General features: G+C 39.4%; 1 protein-coding gene across 2 annotated transcripts in view; it reads right to left on the minus strand.

The window, feature by feature from the left end:
* Positions 1–279: 279 nt before the first annotated feature.
* The window catches only part of OTULIN (OTU deubiquitinase with linear linkage specificity), a 99694-nt gene continuing 77991 nt past the window's right edge, over positions 280–21982 (minus strand). For both annotated transcript variants that reach the window (XM_073630861.1, XM_073630860.1), the window contains 3 exons: positions 18916–19032; positions 10046–10312; positions 280–837 (listed from right to left, as the gene is read on the minus strand). In XM_073630861.1, the coding sequence (XP_073486962.1) occupies positions 646–837; positions 10046–10312; positions 18916–19032 (576 nt within the window). In that variant the 3' untranslated portion in view covers positions 280–645. The remainder of the gene's footprint in view (positions 838–10045; positions 10313–18915; positions 19033–21982) is intronic.

Consider the following 21982-nt stretch of genomic DNA (forward strand, 5'->3'; position numbering starts at 1 on the left):
GGAGATGGGACAAACGATAGCACTGCCAGGGGCGCTTATAACACTTGTAAAATAATAATAATAATAATAATAATAATAATAATAATAGATTTATATACCGAATACTACCATTTCATATATTTCCCCACAAACGGTCAAAGCGTTATCAGAACATATAATTTAACAGTAATGGTCCTTTGAGGCCATGCCCAAAAATTTGAACTAGAGAGACTGAATTACAACTAAAGTATGAAGTATACCATGAAAATATATAGACAAGGCAACTGAAAAGAAGAGAACTTTCAAAAATCAAAAATGTTTTTACTTTGCAAAGGCATCTGTGGGAATCATCTCAGAAATATGGGTAATAAACCCTAAATTGCAATCAAATATGTACAGGATCCACTAGGTTCTTCTTAATTGCAAGTGAATTCATTTTTCAGAAATAACAAATGACCTTTTCTTTATAAAGCAGTTGGAAGTAATTAAGGATAACTTCCTTCACCCATAAACCCATTGTACAGTCTTTACTATTCCAATCTAGCACTGACGTTCTTCCAAGGAGGGCCACTGAAGGTTCCCAAATAAAAGAGACGACACATTTATGTAACAGCACAATCTTAAAACAGTGGCAGTATCAATCATTTGTATAATATGATACAATATCTATAAACTGGTTTCTTCACACACTCTAACTGGAACATTATAATGTCGGTCATCTTCTGTTATGAGAGTTACCACAGGCCAATCTGCCTGGTCATCCGGATATTGTGTAATAAATTCATCTGTTCCATATTTATACAGTCTATATACCTTTATTGTGTGCTGTAATGCATAGCCAAGAAGAAACATTTCAACCTAAAAAAGAAGAAATCAAGATATCATAAATATGCTAAAACATAAAACACAAGCACACAAATGTAAAACATTAAAAAGGTAGCAAGAGTGAAGCTGTTCATGCAGAAGTTGTTTCGCATTTTGTTAGGGAAAATATCACTTTATGAGTCACAAGACCAATGTAATTACTTGCATCATGGATTTTCCAACTGCTGCACAACAGCATTTTTAATACAATACAATATAAGATTTCATAGTACAGCAATTATGCATTTTCCTTTCTGTGAAACAACTTTAAAACCAATTACCCACTAAGCAGAAGTGGGGACACACTCATTCGATCAGATTACAGTGCGGGAAAAAAAAAATAGGATGCCTGCACCTTTTCATGTGGGTGCGGTGCGATTTACGGTGTGATTTGAGCAATACAAAATGAATGGGCTCAAATTGCACTGCAAATAATCACATGTGATTTGAACAGGAATGGGGTGCAATTCCTGACGGAATCACATGCGTGTGAATTGGGACTAAAGTGACAGTAAACACTATTTTTTTTTTTAAAGCAGCTGATTTAATCACTTAAAAAGGAGCCTGAGCTTGTTTGGCTGGGTTTCTACTATGGGTCACAGGAGTGCAAATCATTTTGCATTACAGTGACCCATTTTCAGCAGAGAGCGGTCTGACGTCCGATCTCTGCTGACGTCACAGGAATCAGTCCAGGCACCGCGTCCCTGTGGATCCCGACAATAAAGTCTGGATCCACCAGGTGCCTGGACTGTTCACCATCTCAGCGAGCCACTGAGAGCCTGAAACGGCAGCTCCCCGCCCCACCACAGCTCAGCGCTCCAATCAGCGTGTGGGGAGCGGGGAGATGTTGATTGACAGTCATCAGTTCTCTGCTTGGGGAGCGGTGAGAACCGAGCCATCAGCAGTGTTCGATCGCTCGGTTTTCAGTGCAGAGGTCCTGGGGGACAGATGCAGCATCGCTCCGATGCTGTATCCACCGAGGTACGTATGATGGGTAAAATAAATAAACCCCATACTTCTCTTTTAATGAGTATGCAGCGTTATCTTTTAATCCCTGCACGATTCTGGCCAAAATGAGAATCACAATTTTTTTGCTTAGAATAAAAAGATCACGATTCTCTTACAATTCTCGTGGCATAAAATCTTTCACATTATACAAAAAAAATAAAAAAATAATATGTGCCAACTTTACTGGTTATTTTTTTTGAATTCATTAAAGTGTAATTTTTTCCCCAAAAATTGCATTTGAATGACTGCAGTGTAACATAAAATATTGCAACAACCACCATTTTATTCTCTAGGGTCTCTACAAAAAAAAAAAAAAAGATTATTTTATATATATATATATATATATATATATATATATATATATATATATATATATATATATATATATATATATATATATCTATATCTAGATATATCTATATATCTAGATATAGATATATCTATATATATCTATAGATCTCTCTCTCTCTATATATATATCTATATCCCCTCCCCCCCCTTTTTGATGGCTGTTGGCTTTAGCAGAGCAGAGAGAATTCTGTGCATAGAAAGAATCGGGAAATACTTTGTCAAGATCGCAACTAGGGAAGAAAAAAAAAAATCGCGATAACGATTCTTAACGATTAATCGTGCAGCTCTACTATGTTCCAGTTTAAGCTGGAGCCATAACCACTGCCTCCTGTTCCAAGAAGGTTATTTTCTCTTGCAGTCTCTTATGGAGCCATCCTTGCAAGCAGGGACTACACAGCTCTGTCTCCCTACACTGAGTGCATCAATAGAAACACATCTGCACAGCCTAGGATGGCAAGGTACTCCCCCTCTAATAGCAGCAAGACAAATACTCTTGCGCACAAGTGTGTTAATCAGATGATCTAAAGTTCAGGGTGGATAATGTCTCAGGCCTTGCTGCCCTCCAGGATAGGGGTATCCTAGCAGTCAGAAAGAAAATAGAAAAAAAGAGGGAGCACCAGCCTTGTGTATTATCCTTTCATATGTTTATTAAAAGAAAGAATAAAAACTACTCACAAGCAAAAGTAAAAGGAACCTCAATATGAAAACCTTTAACTTGTGGCAATCAGTCTAGTGATAGCAGTCTCCAGATGATAGAAGAGAGGACATATGAACCACTACGATTCAGCCAGCAGTGGTTCGTATGTCCTCTCTTCTGTCATCTGAAGACTGCTATCACTAGACTGATTGCCACAAGTTAAAGTTTTCATATTGAGGTCCCTTTTATATGCTTGTGAGTAATTTTTATTTTTTTAATAAACATATCAAAGGATAATGCACAAGGCTGGTGCGCCCTCTTTTTCTATTTTCTTTCTGACTCCCCCTCTCCTCCCTGAGGACTGTGCAATGTCCACTCAACTTTTCCTTGTAAAGATCAGCAGTTCAGGGAAGCAGCACTGAGAGACCAGCAAACTGCAAGTGCTGGGATAAAATTTTTAACAAATAGTTTACTGGGGAATGTTAATTTCATTGTGCTCAGTGTGTTAAACTAATAAACGTTGAGGGTTTAATACTACATTTGGCCCCATTCACACCTTTTGTAGCTTGAAGGTCCAAAACTGTGTAGGAGAAAAAAAAATCAATTATTCTCTACGGAGATGGTTCACATCTCCACTCAAAGTCGCCTGAAGCTCAAAAAAAGTTCTGGAGCTTTTTGGTAGCTCAAATTGGGCAGATTTGAGCGTTTTTGCTGTGTTTTTATTCCCAAATGAATAGAAACATAAATAAATAAAAGGGAATAATATATAATAATACATAAACAAATGATAATTGATCCCTAAGCTTAAGAAATATTAAATTATTAAAAATAATATTAAACGCCCAAACCCGAAAAAAAAAAAACTATTAATTTTTTGTGTTAGAGTGTTTAGTTATTTATTAAAAAATTTTAAGGGTTAGGGCGCCTCCGGTAGGGTCAGGCAGTTACACTGACAGGAAGCATGAATGAACTACCATCATGCTCAACAGCGTCATAGTAGTTCTTAGAGAACTACAAGCTGACAAAGGCTGTCGGACATTGTAGTTTTCCCATTCACAAAACACTGTTAATGAATGACGCCTCCGCCTTTGTTGCAGATTGTGACAACTAGCCAGGGGGTGGGGGGGCAGAGAAGATCCCCCGCTAGCTGTCAGAATGAGGAATCGGGGGGAGCGGGAGCATCTATAACATGTTACACCCTGAATTTGGGTGTAACATGTTAGGAAAGGTGAATGTATCCTTTAAAGGTTTCCAATCATATGCCCTTTAATTAACCCCCTTCTTCTGGTCAAGGGTTGATACCTATCTCTATAGTTAATTTTGATATTTTCTCCTGGTCAATTCCGATATTAAACACATTTTCAGAAAAAAACTGCATCTATTTAACCAATTCCCGTCCGCCAGCCGTCATATGATGTCCTTGACTTTGTGCGGGTATATATGAATGATACCTGCAGCTATAAGCATCATTCAGATATCGGCTTTTTCAGCCGGCGACTCCCTACACCATAAGAATGATCATAGCGGCTGTTGCGCCGCTTGATCGTTCTTACGGGCGGCGAGAGGGGACATCCCCCCCCTTCTGCCGCCTTCCGGTGCTTCTACCGACTCACTGCTTCCATCGGTGAGTCGGAGACAGGATTTCTTGTAATAGGAATAAAAGTGATCAAAAATTTTTTTTTTTTTTTTTAAAGTGTCAAACTAAAAAAAAAAAAAAAAAAAAAAAAAAAAAAGTAAAATTAAACCTTCTGTGTAACTCAAAACATGTAACCAGTAAAAATTTTTAAAGCGTCGCCTAGGGGGATTTTGAAGTACCGAAGTTTGGCGCCATTCCACGAGCGTGTGCAATTTTAACGCGTGACATGTTAGGTATCTATTTACTCAACGTAACTTCATATTTCACATTATGCAAAAAAATTGGGCTAACTTTACTGTTTCTTTTTTGTTTTTTTTTTGTTTTTTTTTTTTGTTAAAGCACAAAACTGTTTTTTTCCCAAAATAAACGCGTTCGAAAAATTGATGCGCAAATACCGTGCAAGATAAAATTGCAACGACCAACATTGTATTCTCTAGGGTCTTTGCTTAAAAAAACATATACTATTTGGGGGTTCTATGTCATTTTCTAGCAAAAAAATTATGATTTTTACATGTAGAAGAGAAATGTCAGAATTGGCCTGGGTGGCAAGTGGTTAATGTAAGTGGCACAAAAAGCAACCCAAGGAGATGGATGAATTAAGAATTTAAGGATCAAATGAAAGCCGACAGGTCCTGCATGCAGTCAAAGCTTACACTCTAATTTCTAACACTACAAATGTAATTAATATACACTCCGATAAGAGATGCATTTTTACCACCAAACAACCAATACATTTAAGTAATGTATTTATAATATCCTTGGCAGCTTTATAGTCAAATACTGTAAACAAGCACTGTTGGAGATTGGATGTACTCAAAACATAATGAAAAAAATGTAACTAGAAAGCCTCATTAATGGAGCATACATAACACAAAATGATGCATTTATCTTTTTCACTTATATTTAAACATTTAAATAATAACCGGAGGTGTAAATTCCACAGCATTAATGGAAAAATCAAAAAGCAGAAAAAAAAAAACACATGACCCGTGTGTGGAAAAACATTTCCAAATTAGTCAGAGCAATTTTCTATATAAAAGTTCAAACTACTCACAATAAAAAATAATAAGTATTGTCAGGTATCAGTTGTCTGCCCGCAGAAGGAAACAGCCCACAGCTCAACGGGCATTGCTTGGGAAACCCAACAAGGTACACAGTACAAGGGAGGAACAGTGTGTGCATCTCCACCTACCTATAGGGTTTTTAAGAAGTTCATAAAATGACTACTAGATCCCCAGTATGGTAAACAAAATAGAAGGAAAAGAAAGCCCTTTCAGTTTTTGATGTTTTACACAAGTAAAATAAAACACAAAACAACAGGTATAAAAATGGTGTGGTTCAGAGCACAACAATATAAAGAGCAATCTACAATCCATTAGGTACAAAAGAAATGGAGATAGGTCTCCAACACAACCACAAAGCACTACAGAACATTATACAGCATTGTTCCATCACTATGCAATGCAATGGTAGTGATAAGTAAACACAAAAAAATACAAATACACAAGCAATAAAAAAATGATATTATAATGAAAGTTAACCATTCAATACAACTAGGATAAGAATATTTGACAGGGGAGTATATATCAGTTATCGAGGATCGTTGGAAATTCTATTCATGACCAGAGCAGGGTACAAGTGTAGGGTTGCTCAGTCACACCAGATCTTTTCACATTTTTGAGGGTTACCTTTATGTGCTTTCCAAATGCAGTATATAATATAATAATATCATTTACCTTTTCTATCAAAAGGCATGTACGTTATTAACCACTTCAGCCCCGGAAAGGGATTTGCCCCCTTAATAACCAGGCCATTTTTTGCGATACAGCACTGCGTTACTTTAACTGACAATTGGCGGGTTGTGCGGCGCTGTACCCAAACAAAATTGATGCCCTTTTTTTTTCCCCACATATAGAGTTTTCTTTTGGTGGCATTTGATCACCTCTGTGGTTTTTATTTTTTGCGCTATAAACAAAAAAAAGACTGACAATTTTGAAAAAAAAAAAAATATATATATTTTTACTTTCTGCTATAATACATATCCAAAAAAAATTAAATAAATATATATATATATACACATATATACACACACACACACGATATATATTCTTCTACATATTTTTAGTAAAAAAAAAAAAAAAAAAAAAAAATCGCAATAGGCGTATATTGATTGGTTTGCGCAAAATTCATTGCGTCTACAAACTATAGGACAGAGTTCGGGACTTTTATTTATTTTTTTAATTGTTTTTACTGGTAATGGCGGGACTGTGAAATTGCGGTGGACAAATCTGACCCTAAATGACACATTTTGGGGACCAGTGACATTATTACATTGATCAGTGCTATAAAAATTCACTGGTCAAAAATGACACTGGCAGGGAAGGGGTTAACACTAGGGGATGAGCAAGGGGTTAATTGTGTTCCCTGGGTGTGTTCTAACTGTAGGGGGGTTGGGCTCACTGGGGACATGACACAGATCACTGTTCCCGATCACTGGGAACAGAAGATCTCTGACATGTCATAAGGCAGAATGGGAAATCGCCTTGTCTACATAGGCAGTTTCCCGTTCTGCCTCTGTACACAGCGATCGCGGGTCGCCGGCGGACATGGAGTCTACGGGCGCGCCTGCTATCCTCCTTGCACAGACCTAGGTACATCGGTTTGCGCAGGAGAGCCGAGCTGGTTAAAGTCTAGGCTTACCTTTGAAAAAAAAAATGCACATTTACTTTTTTTTTTTTTTTTTTTTTTTAAGAGGTTTGCAAAGCATTGCACTTATGATCTGTGGCTTGTCGGTGCAATGCCAGGCTCCTGCAAACTACAGGCTGTCAGTTGGAGATCAAAAGAAAGATTCAATGGACTAAGAGTGCACGGATTACCACAATGGTACAAGTCTATCTACCGCAGTGGCAGAAAGGAATTATGATTCATTCGTTCACAGATCCCTGTGAATGAATAATGTGGCTGTGCAGGAAGATCTCCACACAGCTGCATCATTTTTAAATGTGACAGTGGCTGCGGGGGAGAAGAACCCATTTTAAGGGAGGGAGGCATTTGTACCATGTTACACCCCAAATACAGGGGACAAAGATGAGCCTTAGCCTTTCAGGGTATCCATTATACTCTGTGCAGAAGGAATAATTGTGTACGTCTCAAGGATGGGAATACAGACACCTGGAAAACTCCAAGCAGTGAGCCTAGCCACTGTTCAACCATAAGTTGACCTACGTCATGAATCCATTTTATTTTACTTATCAGTGACAGTGTGTTGTAAGAACTAGCTAGCATAAAGTAGTTACATCGAGAGTGAGCTATGAGTAAAATCAATTCCATTTTACATAGCATAAGAGCAGTATGTTTTTGCTGATCAGAAAGAGCATGACAGAGTTGAAGGCATCTGAAAGTTATATTCTTTGAAAGAGAAATCTCATATGTAGTTTTTGTAAGGAATGCAGTATATTCGCATTATATAACAGAGAAGTGGGTAACCTCCTCTTTTTTACATAGTTCAGAGCCTTCCAGATCAGTCTACTATTTATATTTGTTATCCCACACTGGTATATACTCATTAAAGCCATTGTACTTAAGAGTTGTTTTCATATGTTGCCAAATCTTAGGATACTGATTAAGAGTGGAGTAGCATGTGTGTTTAAAAAAATACCTGCTTCCAGGCTTGAGAAAATATTTTAAATGAAAATAACTAAATAGGGGAGATTGAACACAATGGCTGTGCACTCATACATACTTTATTCTTAACAAGCAGTAAATATGCTTAAAAGTGGTTTCTTACCCTGCAAGTTAATGTCATAATGTGCTAGTATGCATGCATGCATGTTAAACTTACCTTAAAACAAAGATCTTCCAGTGCCGAGATGTCAGAGTTGCAGGCGCACCCGGGTTCATAGACACCAGTTCTGTGACTGGCTGGAGCCGCGATGACGTCAGTTCCGCACATGCAAGTGTGAGCCCCCGGTTATGGCAGAGGGCTCTGAAGGAATGACACGACTGGCCGTACCATCAAAGTGCATGCGCCACTGGATGCGTGTAAAGTAAATATCTCCTAAAAGGTGCAGGTTTAGGATATATTTACACTACCTATAGGTAAGCCTTATTATAGGCTTACCTATAGGTAAAAGTTAGTGATGGAAGTTTACTTCCACTTTAAGAAATCTTTAACTGGCCTCTATAGATAATGGCACTGTGGTGCAATTCATTTTCAAAGATCACAAAAGAAGCACTGAACTCACCCAAGTCAACCCGTTCCTGAAATCACCATGCCACTGCTTTCATTGAGTGAACTCATGTGAACACAGATCAGGAGCTCTGGTTGGTGAACAAGGTGTACTTGAGCTTCTGAAAGACTTGGGCTTCTTGTGAGAACTTTGAGGATGTATTGCTCCACAGTGCCTGCACATACAGAGCTCAAATTTGTCAAATATCTGTGACTTTTCAAATAGACAATAAGTAGTGGGGGTACAGATTTTACAAATGAGACAGGGGTATTAACCAAGTACAATACTGCAGGCCAGCAAAAAATATGATAAACTCAAATCTATACATAAAATAAACCCAAAACAGATGTAGGAGGTTTGTTTGAGGATTTTTTTTATTTTCTGTGGAGAACTAAGGTGTACATTACTTTTTGCTTGACCGCAATGTCAGCGATATATTTTACCAAAGTTCATTAAAAGGAGGATGTATGGGGTGTATATTATAATAAAAAAAAAAAAAAACCATATCCTTGCTGCACCATCGGCTTGATGCTGCAGCTGTCCCCCACTGCCTTCAAGCCCAAGAACTAAGCGATCACATGGCTGCTGATCGCTCGGCTCGTTCTCCACTCTGCCCCTCTAGCAGTCACTAGAGCGCTGGGCTAGAGAGGGGATGGGTGCAGCTGGCTTCAACTCTCAGCCACTCTGAAAGGTGGAGCCAGCTGTCAGACAACTGGAAGGATCCCAACAATATGTTTGAGAACATTCCGGAGCATGGAGAGACTATTATGACATCAGCTGACATCAGGTTTTTGCTCCCCGTCGGCTGATTTGGGGTCACAGAAGAGCATAAATGTGTGCAGCCCTTTGACCCACAAGGGAAGTATGGGCAAAAAAAGGTTTTTGCTATACTTCTCTTTTAAGCAGCAACACAGGAACTCTATCCCCTTTCCAAAACAAAATCATAATATAGATGTATATAGAGTATGACGACATGAATATTGATTCAAATTGGAATTTGAATATCTATTTTTTGAATAAATCAATCACGTTATATTTTAGTGATTCATGAAAATAGTAATGTGTGTGTCATTTGGCAAGTCGGTAGCTATCACTTCATAGCTTGCATAGTAGGTTCAGTTCAGTGCCTCAGGAAAAATGATAAAACATAAAAACAGTCAAGGATTTTATCAATTTTCGAAGTATGCCAAGGGCATCAAAAAGTAATCTTCTTTTTCTTCTCTAGTAGGTTCACTTTAAAGTCCTAATCCAAGAACTAAATCTCAAAATATCTAAGCAACAACAAAAGGACAGCAGATGTCATCTATTCAAGACACAAGTGCTATTCTTAATGGCACATACCTGTTCAAGCCCTCCAGAGTGTCCCACTTGATTCAAGTGATTCTTCATAAACTCACAAGGATTATTAGATGTGTTCCTAGCAAATAGCAGCCAAGAGAACACAGGCACTTCCACGCCATTCTCATTGGCATTGTATAAGTCAACAGCAGTTCTCAGCATCAAAAACTTCACAGCCTCATACAAACAGTACTCTTCTTCTGTTTGGAATATCTCATCACAAGCCTCTTGTTTTTTATTGGAACTCTTCATTTTGCTCATTTCAGCCCACTGGAGATAAGGAAAGACAAGATTAGAACAAAACACCACTCAACCAATGCCATTACTCTCTCACTGTTAAAATAAACCTACAAGGAATCGGACAATATTCTCTTTTTTAGAAGTATCGGTATTGGTCAGAAAACTGACTGATATTGCTTCAAGGGGATCTACCAGGGTGATGCATGCAGCGGCATGGCGCTGCATGCATAACCCCGGTACCATTGTTTATAGCGGCCGGCCGCCCCCCCCCCTACCGCTGGCCCGGGCTGTCCCTTACCACCGGGAGGCCTGAGCAACCAGCCAACATGTCCACCGGCTGGCCGAATACCCGAACAAAGCTGATGCTTCGTTCGGGTCTCAGATCTAGTAATCCAGAAGCAATGTCATGATATCATTTCCCGGATTACTGGCATCTTAAAGGGGCCAGTTTTAAAAAATAAAGTATTCAAAAACGCCGATCTTGATCTTTCGAATACTTTGAAGTATTAAGAGTACCTCTCACATGAATACTACTGTCACAAGGGATGTTTACATTCCTCATGACAGCAATAACAGTGATAAAAAACCCCTAAAAATGTAAAATGTTTTAAATGTACAAAATATCGGCAAAAAATATCAGCTATTGGCAGGAGAGGTGGCCGAAATATTGGTATCGCATCGGCAACGAAAAAATGATATCGGTCGCTCCCTAAAACCTACTATAAAAATTATAGACCGATCATTTCTGTCAGTGGGCAAACGTACAAAATCAGTAGGGGATCAAATACTTTTTTCCCCTCACTGTATGTTATCCAGTGCTCCCTCAACAAAAGTGGTTATTGATCACATACGCTCACATGTACTGTGTGTATATAAGCATTCTTTATATATGGAACAGAAATGACAATAACTGATTGTTACAACAAATAGAATAAAATTCATCTATTGGCTAACTGTACAGCTACACTCCAACGTTCCTGAAATTCTACCTTCAACACTTTGTAGCTTCTTATTCACAAATCCATTTCTGATGAAGTTGTTAAGCAGATTAGTAGAGGAATGCATTTTTGTGGCAATATTAGCCCTGGTGTTCTCTTCACTGTAATGCAGGATTATGCTAAAATGATATTGAAGATACTCAATACAGGATTATGCTAAAACTATATATAGGATACTCAATTCAATCTATGCTTGATGTATACAGAAAACTGCAGTGTGTAATTTACGAAATACACCTTTTTTACAGACTCTAACAGACATATATAAAGTCAGCTTGGAGTTCCAAGGCATATGGCCTTGTGCTACAGAACCATTTCATGTTTACATTTAGACCCTTCTCTCCACTGATACCTGCTGAGCAGGCAGATGACAGGTCTGTGTCTGCTCTGCTTATGCACAGCCAATATGGACAAAGCTGCTCTTGTCTATGGGCGGTCGGATGTAAAGCGGCCACCCTCTGATCGGATCCACCAGGCGGATGGGGAACAGATTCACCACCCTTCTGTTTTTAGCGGACAGGCCTGAATCGGATTGTTGGCAGGTGTCAACGGATTGTCGACCGCCACTACATAGAGGGCATCAAATGGTCCGATCGAGTCCGCCTAAAAAAAAAAAAAAAAAAAAACCCCAAAACTGACAGACAGACCCAATCGGGTCACCCATGTAAAAGGGGTCTTAGAGGCAAATTATACCACACTCCTTGCTTCTGAACTTTAGCCAGATAACAATAAATATAGGTATGTTAAAAAAAAATAAATACGTATATCCAACATCCTGCTGATTGCTGCTTCCTGTAGAAATCTTCTCTGCAATTAAGTGATCTCCTCTTTACAGCCCTGAACTTCCCAATAACCACTTGCCTCAATGTAGGGAGCCTTGTGAATGGAGGAGAGGACAGAAAAGGGTGGGAGGCTGTCAGGACTTTAACATACTGCAATGTTAGAATTAAAGCAATAAAACCATGCAGTGCCAGAAATGCAGCACTGTGAAGATGACACGGCATTACTGGAAAGAAGATTTTTACATTAAAGGAACAGACAGCAGGACATGGAATACAATTTTCATTATAGGTAAATTATGCGACTGAAGCTGTACCCAAAAAACATTTTTTTACTAAATTTCAGTTTTAAAATATTTTTAAATATACAGCAAGTATAAAAAAGAATCCCCCCCTTTAAAATAATCAAATGTTGTTGCTTTGCAGCCTGAATTTAGGAAAGACACAGTTTTTATTTTTTCCAGCCGTATTTAGTGCAACTTATAACATCCAAGTGAAAGATATAACCCCAACATGTCAGAAAAATAAATAAAAAACAGAATTACTGAGTTGGAATACTTGAAATACTTGTGTATTTTGCTGATCCACATTTTGCTTTAATCACAGCCCTTAGTCTGTTGGGATAGGTCTCTACTAACTTTGGGCACCTAGATTTTGCAATATCTGCCCACTCTGCAATACTGCTCAAGTTCAGTTAAATTTTATGGTGACTGAAGTCTTCAAGTCTATCCACAGATTTTCAATGGGGTTTAAGTCTGGGCTCTGACTAAGCCTTGCAAGGAGGTTCACTTTTTTTTCTCCTTCAACCACTGTGTGGTCATGTTTGCTGTGTACTATGGGTCACTGTCATGTTGGAAGGTAAACCTTCTTCCCATTGACACCTTTCTGGCAGAGGGCAGCCGATTTTCCTCAAGACTGATGGTATTTTGCCCCATCCATTTTTCTTCTATCCTGACAAGTGCTCTAGTCGCTACTGCAGAGAAACACCCCCATAACAGGATATTACCACCTCCATGCTTTACTGTAGGAATGGGGTTATTTGGATGGTGAGCTGTATTGGATTTCCAACAGATGTATTATTTGATATTGAGGCAAAATAATTCAAATTTACAAACACCTTTAATTCAAATTCAAATTTAATTCAAACACCTTTTTCCATGTGGCCTCAATCTTCAAGGTGCATTTTGGCAAAGCTCAGTCATGACTGCATGTGGCCTTTCTTGAGGAGTGGCTTTTTTTTCTTGCAACCCTCCCATAAAAAGCCACATTTGTAGAGAATTTGTGATATTGTTGTCATCACATGCACACAATGACCACTTTTTTTTTTTTTTTAATTCCTGCAACTGCTTCAGAGTTGCTGTAGGCCTCTTGGTAGCCTCTCTGACCAGTTTCCTCCTGGCTCTGTCATCCAGTTTGGAGCAACGTCCTGATCCAGGGAGGGTCTGTACTGTACCAAATACCTTCCACTTCTTAATAATAGGCTTCACTGTGCTTCCAGGCATTGACAAAGCCTTTGAAATGTGTTTGTATCCATCTTCTGACTTGTGCCTATGTACAACTTTATCCCAGAGATTTTTTGACAGTGGCTTTCCACCCATAGTTGATTGTTTGCTTCAGTTGCATTGCCAGGGACTGAAATGCTCCAGGAAAGCAATTTTCATGCTAAGCTAATCAAAATGACCACAGCTGATCATAGTTGAAAGTCAAATGGCTTTGTGTGCCATTGAGAAGGTGCTTAGCTACACCTGATTGAATTTACAAGTCATTTTTAGTAGGGAGGGGGGTAATCCTTTTTCCAACTCTGTGATTCTGTTTTTGAATTTGTTTCTGACATTTTGGTGCTATAGGTTTCACTTGGATGTAATAAATTAAGTAAATACAGCTGGATAAAACAAAAAGTGTGTTTTCATTTCAGGCTACAAAGCAACAAAATGTGATTATTTTAAAGGGGGGCGATTCCTTTCTATACCCACTGTAACTAGTGAAAGTACTGAAATTTGTTCGGAAATCAACCTGGTTATTCCTGCAATCACACATGGAGAGAATAGGCAAGCTTTAGCAGCCTCTGCTGCTTGCATAGGTGACATATATGACAGAAGATGGGACCTCATCAGCACTATGCTACTTCTGTTGAACAGGGTTTATGATCAAGTGCGCCATGGAATGCTGTGAGAAAGTTAAAGATAGGTTTTATTCTTTTGCTAATGCCAAATAAAGATATTTTTGTGAACGCCAAATAATGAAATATATGTAACAAAAACTCAACCAAACGCATAACACTGCTTTTTCCTAAATGGCATACGTGCTTTCATTTTACAATTAGCCTGCATTAAGTATTTAAACAGTATCTACACTTTTGTTAATAATAAAACGTTCCCTTCTGGGTGCACTATGTACATTGGAAGGATTTTACCAAACTCCGTGGTAGATTCCTTTTTTTAAGCAAACTCTTAATTAGATTCAATATAGGTATACAAAAACATTACCAGGTAGCCCAGCACACACAGGTGAAACCTATCCTGGACCAACTGGTGTTCTTACAAACAAGCCAGTGCATCTTGTGGGATATAAAGTAGGCTCTGTGGAGGATCTTGTATTGTATCAGCCGATCTCTGAGCGAAACCAGTTGCTTAAAAGGAGCATCCCAAATATCCATCCAGTCCTCATTACCCATATCCGGAATATCCAATAGCCACTTTTGCCTGAGGGTAGTCAGATCAAGCAACGCCACCATGAGAAGGTGAGAATAGAGTGTCAAAGCTGGATTTTCAAGAAAATCTGAGCGAAAAAGGACCTCCAGATCAGAACACTAACTTTATTGATTGGTGAGAAAATTATCTGCCAAAGGTGTGAGCAAGCTGCAGACATCTGAATAATAATGTGATGGGACATTACATTTAGACTGTAAGGAAGCAAAGAACATCATGGCTCCATTATCCACTATGTGTAAGATTGACCTAATATTATATTTAGCCCAGATCTGTGGGTCTGGCACGACATTTAAACGCAGTAAAAGAGGGTTATTCCAGAGGCGTGAATAAGGGGACAAACTGGACGAGTCACATAGTAATAGACGAAGCCCCAGATTCCAGGCTTTATTCAACGTCAGCATAGAAGGGGTAAGGGAGTATTCAGGCCGCAAAAAAGTAAAAGTTGAAAGGCCTCCAGAGAAACCAAAATGGCCGCCTCCAGTATTGTGCAAGAGTTGGTTACCTCTGGCTGAAGCCACCAATGAGCCATCACTAGTTGCATTGCCTGGAAATACTTATGGCAATCTGGCAATGCCAGCCCCTTCTGCGAAGATGGTCTTATTAATCACTTGCCTACTGGGCACTTTCCCGCCCAGGCCAATTTTCAGCTTTCACACCTTAAATGACAATTGCGCAGCCATGTAACACTGTATCCGAATTAAATTTTTATCATTTTTTTCATACAAATAGAGCTTTCTTTTGGTGGTATTTAACCACTTCAGCCCCGGAAGAATTTACCCCCTTCCTGACCAGAGCACTTTTTGTGATTTGGCACTGCGTCGCTTTAACTAACAACTGCGCAGTCGTGCGACGTTGGACCCAAACAAAATAGACATCCTTTTTTTCCCTCACAAATAGAGCTTTCTTTTGGTGGTAATTGGTCACCTCTGTGTTTTTTTTTTTTTGCGCTATAAAACAACAAAAAAAAAAAGCGACAGTTTTGAAAAAAAAAAAAAAAAAAAAGCACAATATTTTGTGCTTTTTGTTATAATAAATATTCTTCTACATATTTTTGGTAAAAAAAAAAAAAATCGCAATAAGCGTATATTGATTGGTTTGCATAAAAGTTATAGCGTCTACAAAATAGGGGATAGATTTATAGCATTTTTATTAGTTTTTTTTTTTTTTTTTACTAATAATGGCGGCGATCTGCGATTTTAATCATGACTGCGACATTTTAGCGGACACATTGGACAATTTTGACACATTTTTGGGACCACTGGCATTAATACAGCGATCAATGCTATAAAAATGCATTGATTACTGTAAAAATGTCACTGGTAGTGAAGGGGTTAACACTAGGGGGCGATCGAGGGGTTAACTGTGTTCCCTGGGAGGTGATTCTAACTGAAGGGGGAAGGGACTGACTGGAGGAAGTGACGGATCGTGGTTCCTAGCTAATAGGAACACACGACCTGTCACTCCTGTCAGAAGAGAACAGGGAAGTGAGTGTTTATACACACTCGTCCCTGTTCTGTCTCTCCTGCTCACGATCGCTCGTAGCCGGCGGTCATTACGACTGTCTGCCAGGAAGCATCGGCACCCCCGCTGTTCACTCCCTCCAACGGCGTGCGTGCGCCTGCTATCCCGACCCCGCAAGCCGACGTATAGCTACGATGGCTCGTGCAGGGGAGCCAACCTGCTGCAGTATAACTGCGGCTGTTGGTCGGGAACCGGTTAATCACTGATGGGGTTTTTTTTTTTGGCTAAAAAAAAAAAAAAAAAAAAACAGGGGAAATAAAAAAAAAGAGGTTTTCTTCGTTTTTTTTTTCCTCCTTCACGGAGGTGCGCTGAAGAGGTAGCACTGATGAGGCAACACTAATGGGCACTGATAGGCAGCTCTAACTGGCATCACTAATAGGCACTGCTTGGGGCTGTACTGTAATCAGGGCACTGATTACATGTATATGTCTCCCCTGCGAAGAGATGCCTCTGATCGGCTTTCCTGGCCTCACACTCCATCAGTATGAGTCGAAGATCGACAATAAACGGCACTTCCTTGTTTACATATGACCGGCTATGAATGGACACAGCCAATCACATGGGTAAAGAGCAGCGGCATCGGCTCTTTACCGAGATCGGGGTCGCACCGTGTCCTAGAAACATGGCGCGGCTGCCCCAAAACAGCCGCTCTCATGGCTGGGCACGCGAGAGTGGCTGTTCTGGAGCGCCATCATATGACATCGTCCCAGAATGAGAGCGCATCCTGCCACCTGTCATTTTACTATACGGCGGGCGGGAAGTGGTTAAAGTAGCAAGCTTGTAGCACAGTGCCTGGGGGCCCCACAGAGAGGATGAAAATAGTCTATGTATTTAATTGAACAAAAAGAATTTAGGGATCCTTTGTGGAGAGTGGTAAAAAAGGTACAGTACGTTCATATGGGGAGTTTAATTTTAATTAAAACGACACAGCCCAACAGAGACAACGGCAGATTGCCCTATACCTTTAGTCTAGCCTTAACCTCTTGCATAACAGGCAAGTAACAGGTAAGCTGAGAGAGACATAATCAGAAGCTTTACACGAAACAATTACCCCAAGATAACAAAATTTGTCAACCCACTGTAGTTGTAGATCTTTTGGAGTGTGTACTAAGGCACCGTCATCAATAGGAGACAATACTGACTTATGCCAATTAACCTGAAGGCCAGTGACATTCAAAAAAGGTATTAAGGATTCGAAGTGCTCCCAGGAGGGAGGGACCTGCATCATGTTCATGCATCGTTATCCAGTCCCCGATTTCCCTGTTCATATAACGTCCGCCCAGAATGGGCCGTGCTGCAGGAGCGTTTCGTCTCCGACTGTGTCTACCAGATCATTTTACTAGCCCGCTGCCAGTACCATGTGATCACTGTGATCAATCACAGCAGATCACATGACAATTGTAAACAATGGATGGCTTCCTTTCATGCCATTCATTGTGTACAATTATGTTGCTAGCTGTGATTGGACACAGTGATCACACGGTACAGACAGATCCAATTAAAGCCCTTCTGTACCATGTAATTAGCTGTGGCCAATCTCAGCTAATCACAACAAAACACAAAATTATTTTTGCATACGGTCACTAGTGTCCTTGATCACCATGACACCAGTTATATAACATTACTGCATTGGTGACAATATGTTTAAAAAAAAAAAAAAAAAAAAAAAAAAAAACCACAAACTTGTTTTTTTCATTTATTTTGCAAAAAATAAAAAACCCAGAGGTGATTAAATACCACCAAAAGAAAGCTCTATTTGTGTGAAAAAAATGATAAAAATGTCATATGGGCAAAGTGTTGCATGGCCACACAATTTTAATTCAAAGTGTGACAGCGCTGAAAGATGAAAATTGGCCAAAAGGGGAAGTTCCGCTTGTTTGCACCCTCCACTGCCACCTTTTGCTACTTTTTGGGGGGAGGGGAGCGGGTACCTGGTTTTGACAGGTACCCGCTCCCAGTTCTGGCTCAGATCGCCGGACAGATCTGAGTCGGAAGTTTGGCTCCCCCTCCTTCACCTGTAGTCTTCCGGGGACACATCAAACATGCGCGGCAGGAAACCATCTGTGAAGCTGCAAGGTTTTACTGTTTTTCCTACTTGCTATTCCAGCACCCGCACCAAATCCGATTAAATTATTAGTTCGGGTGAGGACATCGCTGGATCCCTGGACAGGTAAGCGTCCTTATATTAAAAGTCAGCAGCGACAGTGTTTGTCGCTGCTGGCTTTGAATTTTTTTTGGGGGGGGGGGGAGCCTGGAGCTCCTCTTTAACTTGGCCTACAGTCTTTTGCCAGGAGCTCCTAGCTGACTTCAAATATCCTCATAAACTACTAAATATTTGCTACTTGCCTCTGTGTTAAAATTTGTGTGCACTTCTTTTAGTTCATAGAAGAAAGCAAGGAAAAAAAAGATAACTGATGGTACCTGTTTAGAATGATTACAGTGCTAAATAAATGGTGTCATATGCAAGTACATATATTTTTGCTGCCAAATTAAGAATAACATGAGCATTATGAGATGTTATAAACAAAAGTTTGCCTAATTGAACTACACACATTTTTTTTTTTTTTTAATTTTAATTTTTTTTATGCAAGCTATTTTTAAGCAAAAGGTTAGTCAATGTATACCTTTTTCTTAAGCAGTTCCAAGTATTCCTTTATCCGTAACCCAGGTGTTTTGCTTCCAGGACTCCAAAACCGCCACAAATTAATCCAATCATATGTTTTATTAAGTTTTTCAGGCAACTGAAGAAAAACACAGAATAGCGCTTTAAAATAGAAAGTCTAAACTCTGGAAATACAAATTGATATACATCAATGAATGTAATACTAATGTAATGTACGAGAGATTAGATACATTTCCATGAAACAATCTACATACAAAAAAATTCAGAATAAACACGAATTAAGGCTGGGTAATCATGGACTATATTAGTAGGCAATGAGAATTAAAGTGACAGTCACTGCATTACCTGTGGTAAAAATAAATAAAATAACCGTATTAACTCCTGTGCAACCTCTATGTGCAAATTTAACCCTTTATTTTATTCCCTATACTTTATATAGTTTGCTGCACACATTGACATTTGTGTTCCCACACCTTAAGATGTGATTCAATATTTAAAGGAGAAGTTCACCTTTTGTAACATGTTTATACAGCAAAAAAAAAAAAAAAAAAAACAAAAAAAAAAAAACCGCAGAGGTGATGATATACAGGCAATGAGAACACCATATAAGAGTATGTCAATTGCTCGATATACAAATCTACATTGCAAGAAAGAAGATGTTTAACCACTTGAGCTCTGAAAGATTTACCCCCCCCCCCCTTCATGACCAGGTCTTTTTTTGCAATACAGCACTGCGTTACTTTAACTGACAATTGTGTGGTCGTGCGACGCTGTACCCAAATAAAATGCATGTCCTTTTTCCCACAAATAGAGCTTTCTTTTTGTTGTATATCATCACCTCTGCTTTTTTTTTGCTCTATAAACATGTTACAAAAGGTGAACTTCTCCTTTAAATATTGAATCACATCTTAAGGTGTGGGAACACAAATGTCAATGTGTGCAGCAAACTATATAAAGTATAGGGAATAAAAAAAAGGGTTAAATTTGCACATAGAGGTTGCACAGGAGTTAATACGGTTATTTTATTTATTTATTTTTACCACAGGTAATGCAGTGATTTTCACTTTAATTGTCGCATGTGATGTTTTGTACAAAACACAAATATCGCATGCGATAAACGTTGGTGAAATGACCATGAAAGTGTTATGTTTTTATTGACTTTTTTATGAATAAGTAACTAGTAGCACTATTTCTCCAGGCTCGTTCACATGTGCGGTCAGGGGGGTGGTAAAACCAGGCGATTGATACGTAGTTTAGCTGCCCATGACCACCCACCTGAACATAGACATGCAGTCATTCAGGGCTGTAAACGTGCTGCAGCCACAATGCGTGCCCCTCTCCACCGAAAATAACCCATGTAGGTATTGTGTTGCGGTTGTGCGCCTTTTACAGATTAAAATCAGGGGGTGAAGGGCGACATACAGTAGCTCCTCCCCACCACCTGTCAAGCTCCTCTGGAAAGCGTTTCACTGCAGATACCTGGGGGTCCACCCAAGCACGTTATTTAAAGGAATTGTTTATTTTTAATGTTGCCCATTCAATTTTTTTTTAAAGAGCTGTTCTGCACCGAATAGTATTTTTTTGAATTTCATTTCATTTGTTTTGCATTGCATTCGATCTAATAGAGAAAAGCAAATCCAATGTGCTTCTGAAATCTCAGGCCTCAGGGGCCTTGAAAAACAGGTTCTGCAAGAGGATTGGGTACAGATGAGGACTGCGGTCACAAACTACATTGCCTGTCCTCCCCTATCTTCAATTCTTTCCATTCCCTTCCATCACCTCCAGGGAAATACCGCCAATACTTCTCTACCATGATATTCTTCTCCCACAACACACCCACAGCACTCTCTCCCTTCCCCCACTTAGAATCCATACCACCGCCCATCCCAGCCCTTTCCATTTTTTTAAGTATTACTCCTGGCAAACAAACTTTTGGCACCCTATAAACCAGCTGAACTTGGCAAACACACCTACCACTTTCACCATCACACATTCACCCTGCAGTCGGCACACAACACTACTGCATTTACTGTTCCATCTGTAGCAGCTTTAGCCCACTCCTCTGTAGCAAGATTTGAGGTTGCCTTTTTCCAGTTATATTTCAAAACTTGTTTCACAATATTGTAATGTAAGAGCAGCTGTGTGCTGGACTGAATGTCCCCCACATGTACAGTGATCTATGTGATGGGGGAGCATGTGCACTTTTTAAAACCATTCTTGAAAGAACATGTGTAGGTCCACTAGACCTACCAGAGCACTATGCACATGGTATCATGTCTGGGGTCACCCTTGCAACCAGACAATAATCCTAACCACTCCCTCTAGCAGTCCTCATCGTACCTGTTTCAAACCTTAGGGCAATGAACCCCAATTCAACCCTAATGAGAGGAGACCATCTTTTTTTTGGGGGGGGGGGGGTGCCAGAGTCCTGCATCCCATGCATTGGGGATGGGAGTAGTCCAAATAGTCCTACAACTTCCCCCTTTTGCTGGGTCAGCTCCAAAATATAGAGCCTCAAAGCTTACATTCTGGGGGATTGGTCCTTTAGACACTTCCCATTAACCCCTTCACTGCACTTCAGCTGATATAGTTCATCTGTGATTTTGTGTTTATTTAGTATGCAGCTTCCTATCCTTGTTTGTTTGGGTCTTCAGTGTTTTCTTTAATACTGAAAAGGTTTTGCTATCTATTTGATAAGTGAAAAATACTACCTGTTGATCCTGGCAGGAATCTAGTAAGATGATCACTTTCTGTGCTTTCTGGGCTCTCCTGTGCCTGTTTTGCTGTTTGATCAGTTGTCTTCATTCTTTTTGAGAAGTACATAACACCCCACCTTGGTGCAATGTACTTCTTATCCTACGGTAAAAATACTGCTACTCTTTAGAGTTATTTTCCTATGTTCACATACCTATTTCTTTGCATGTATTGACGAAATGTGCCTTTTGGCCTCACCAGACCATTATTTAAAATGGTAAACAGTGGATATAAAAAGTCTACATGCCCCTGTAAAAAATGTCAGGTTTCTGTGATGTAAAAAAATGAGACAAAAGGTAAATCATTTCAGAACT

This window comes from Aquarana catesbeiana, linkage group LG05 (genome assembly GCF_042186555.1).
Source record: "Aquarana catesbeiana isolate 2022-GZ linkage group LG05, ASM4218655v1, whole genome shotgun sequence".
In the NCBI taxonomy this organism is placed as follows: Eukaryota; Metazoa; Chordata; class Amphibia; order Anura; family Ranidae; genus Aquarana; species Aquarana catesbeiana.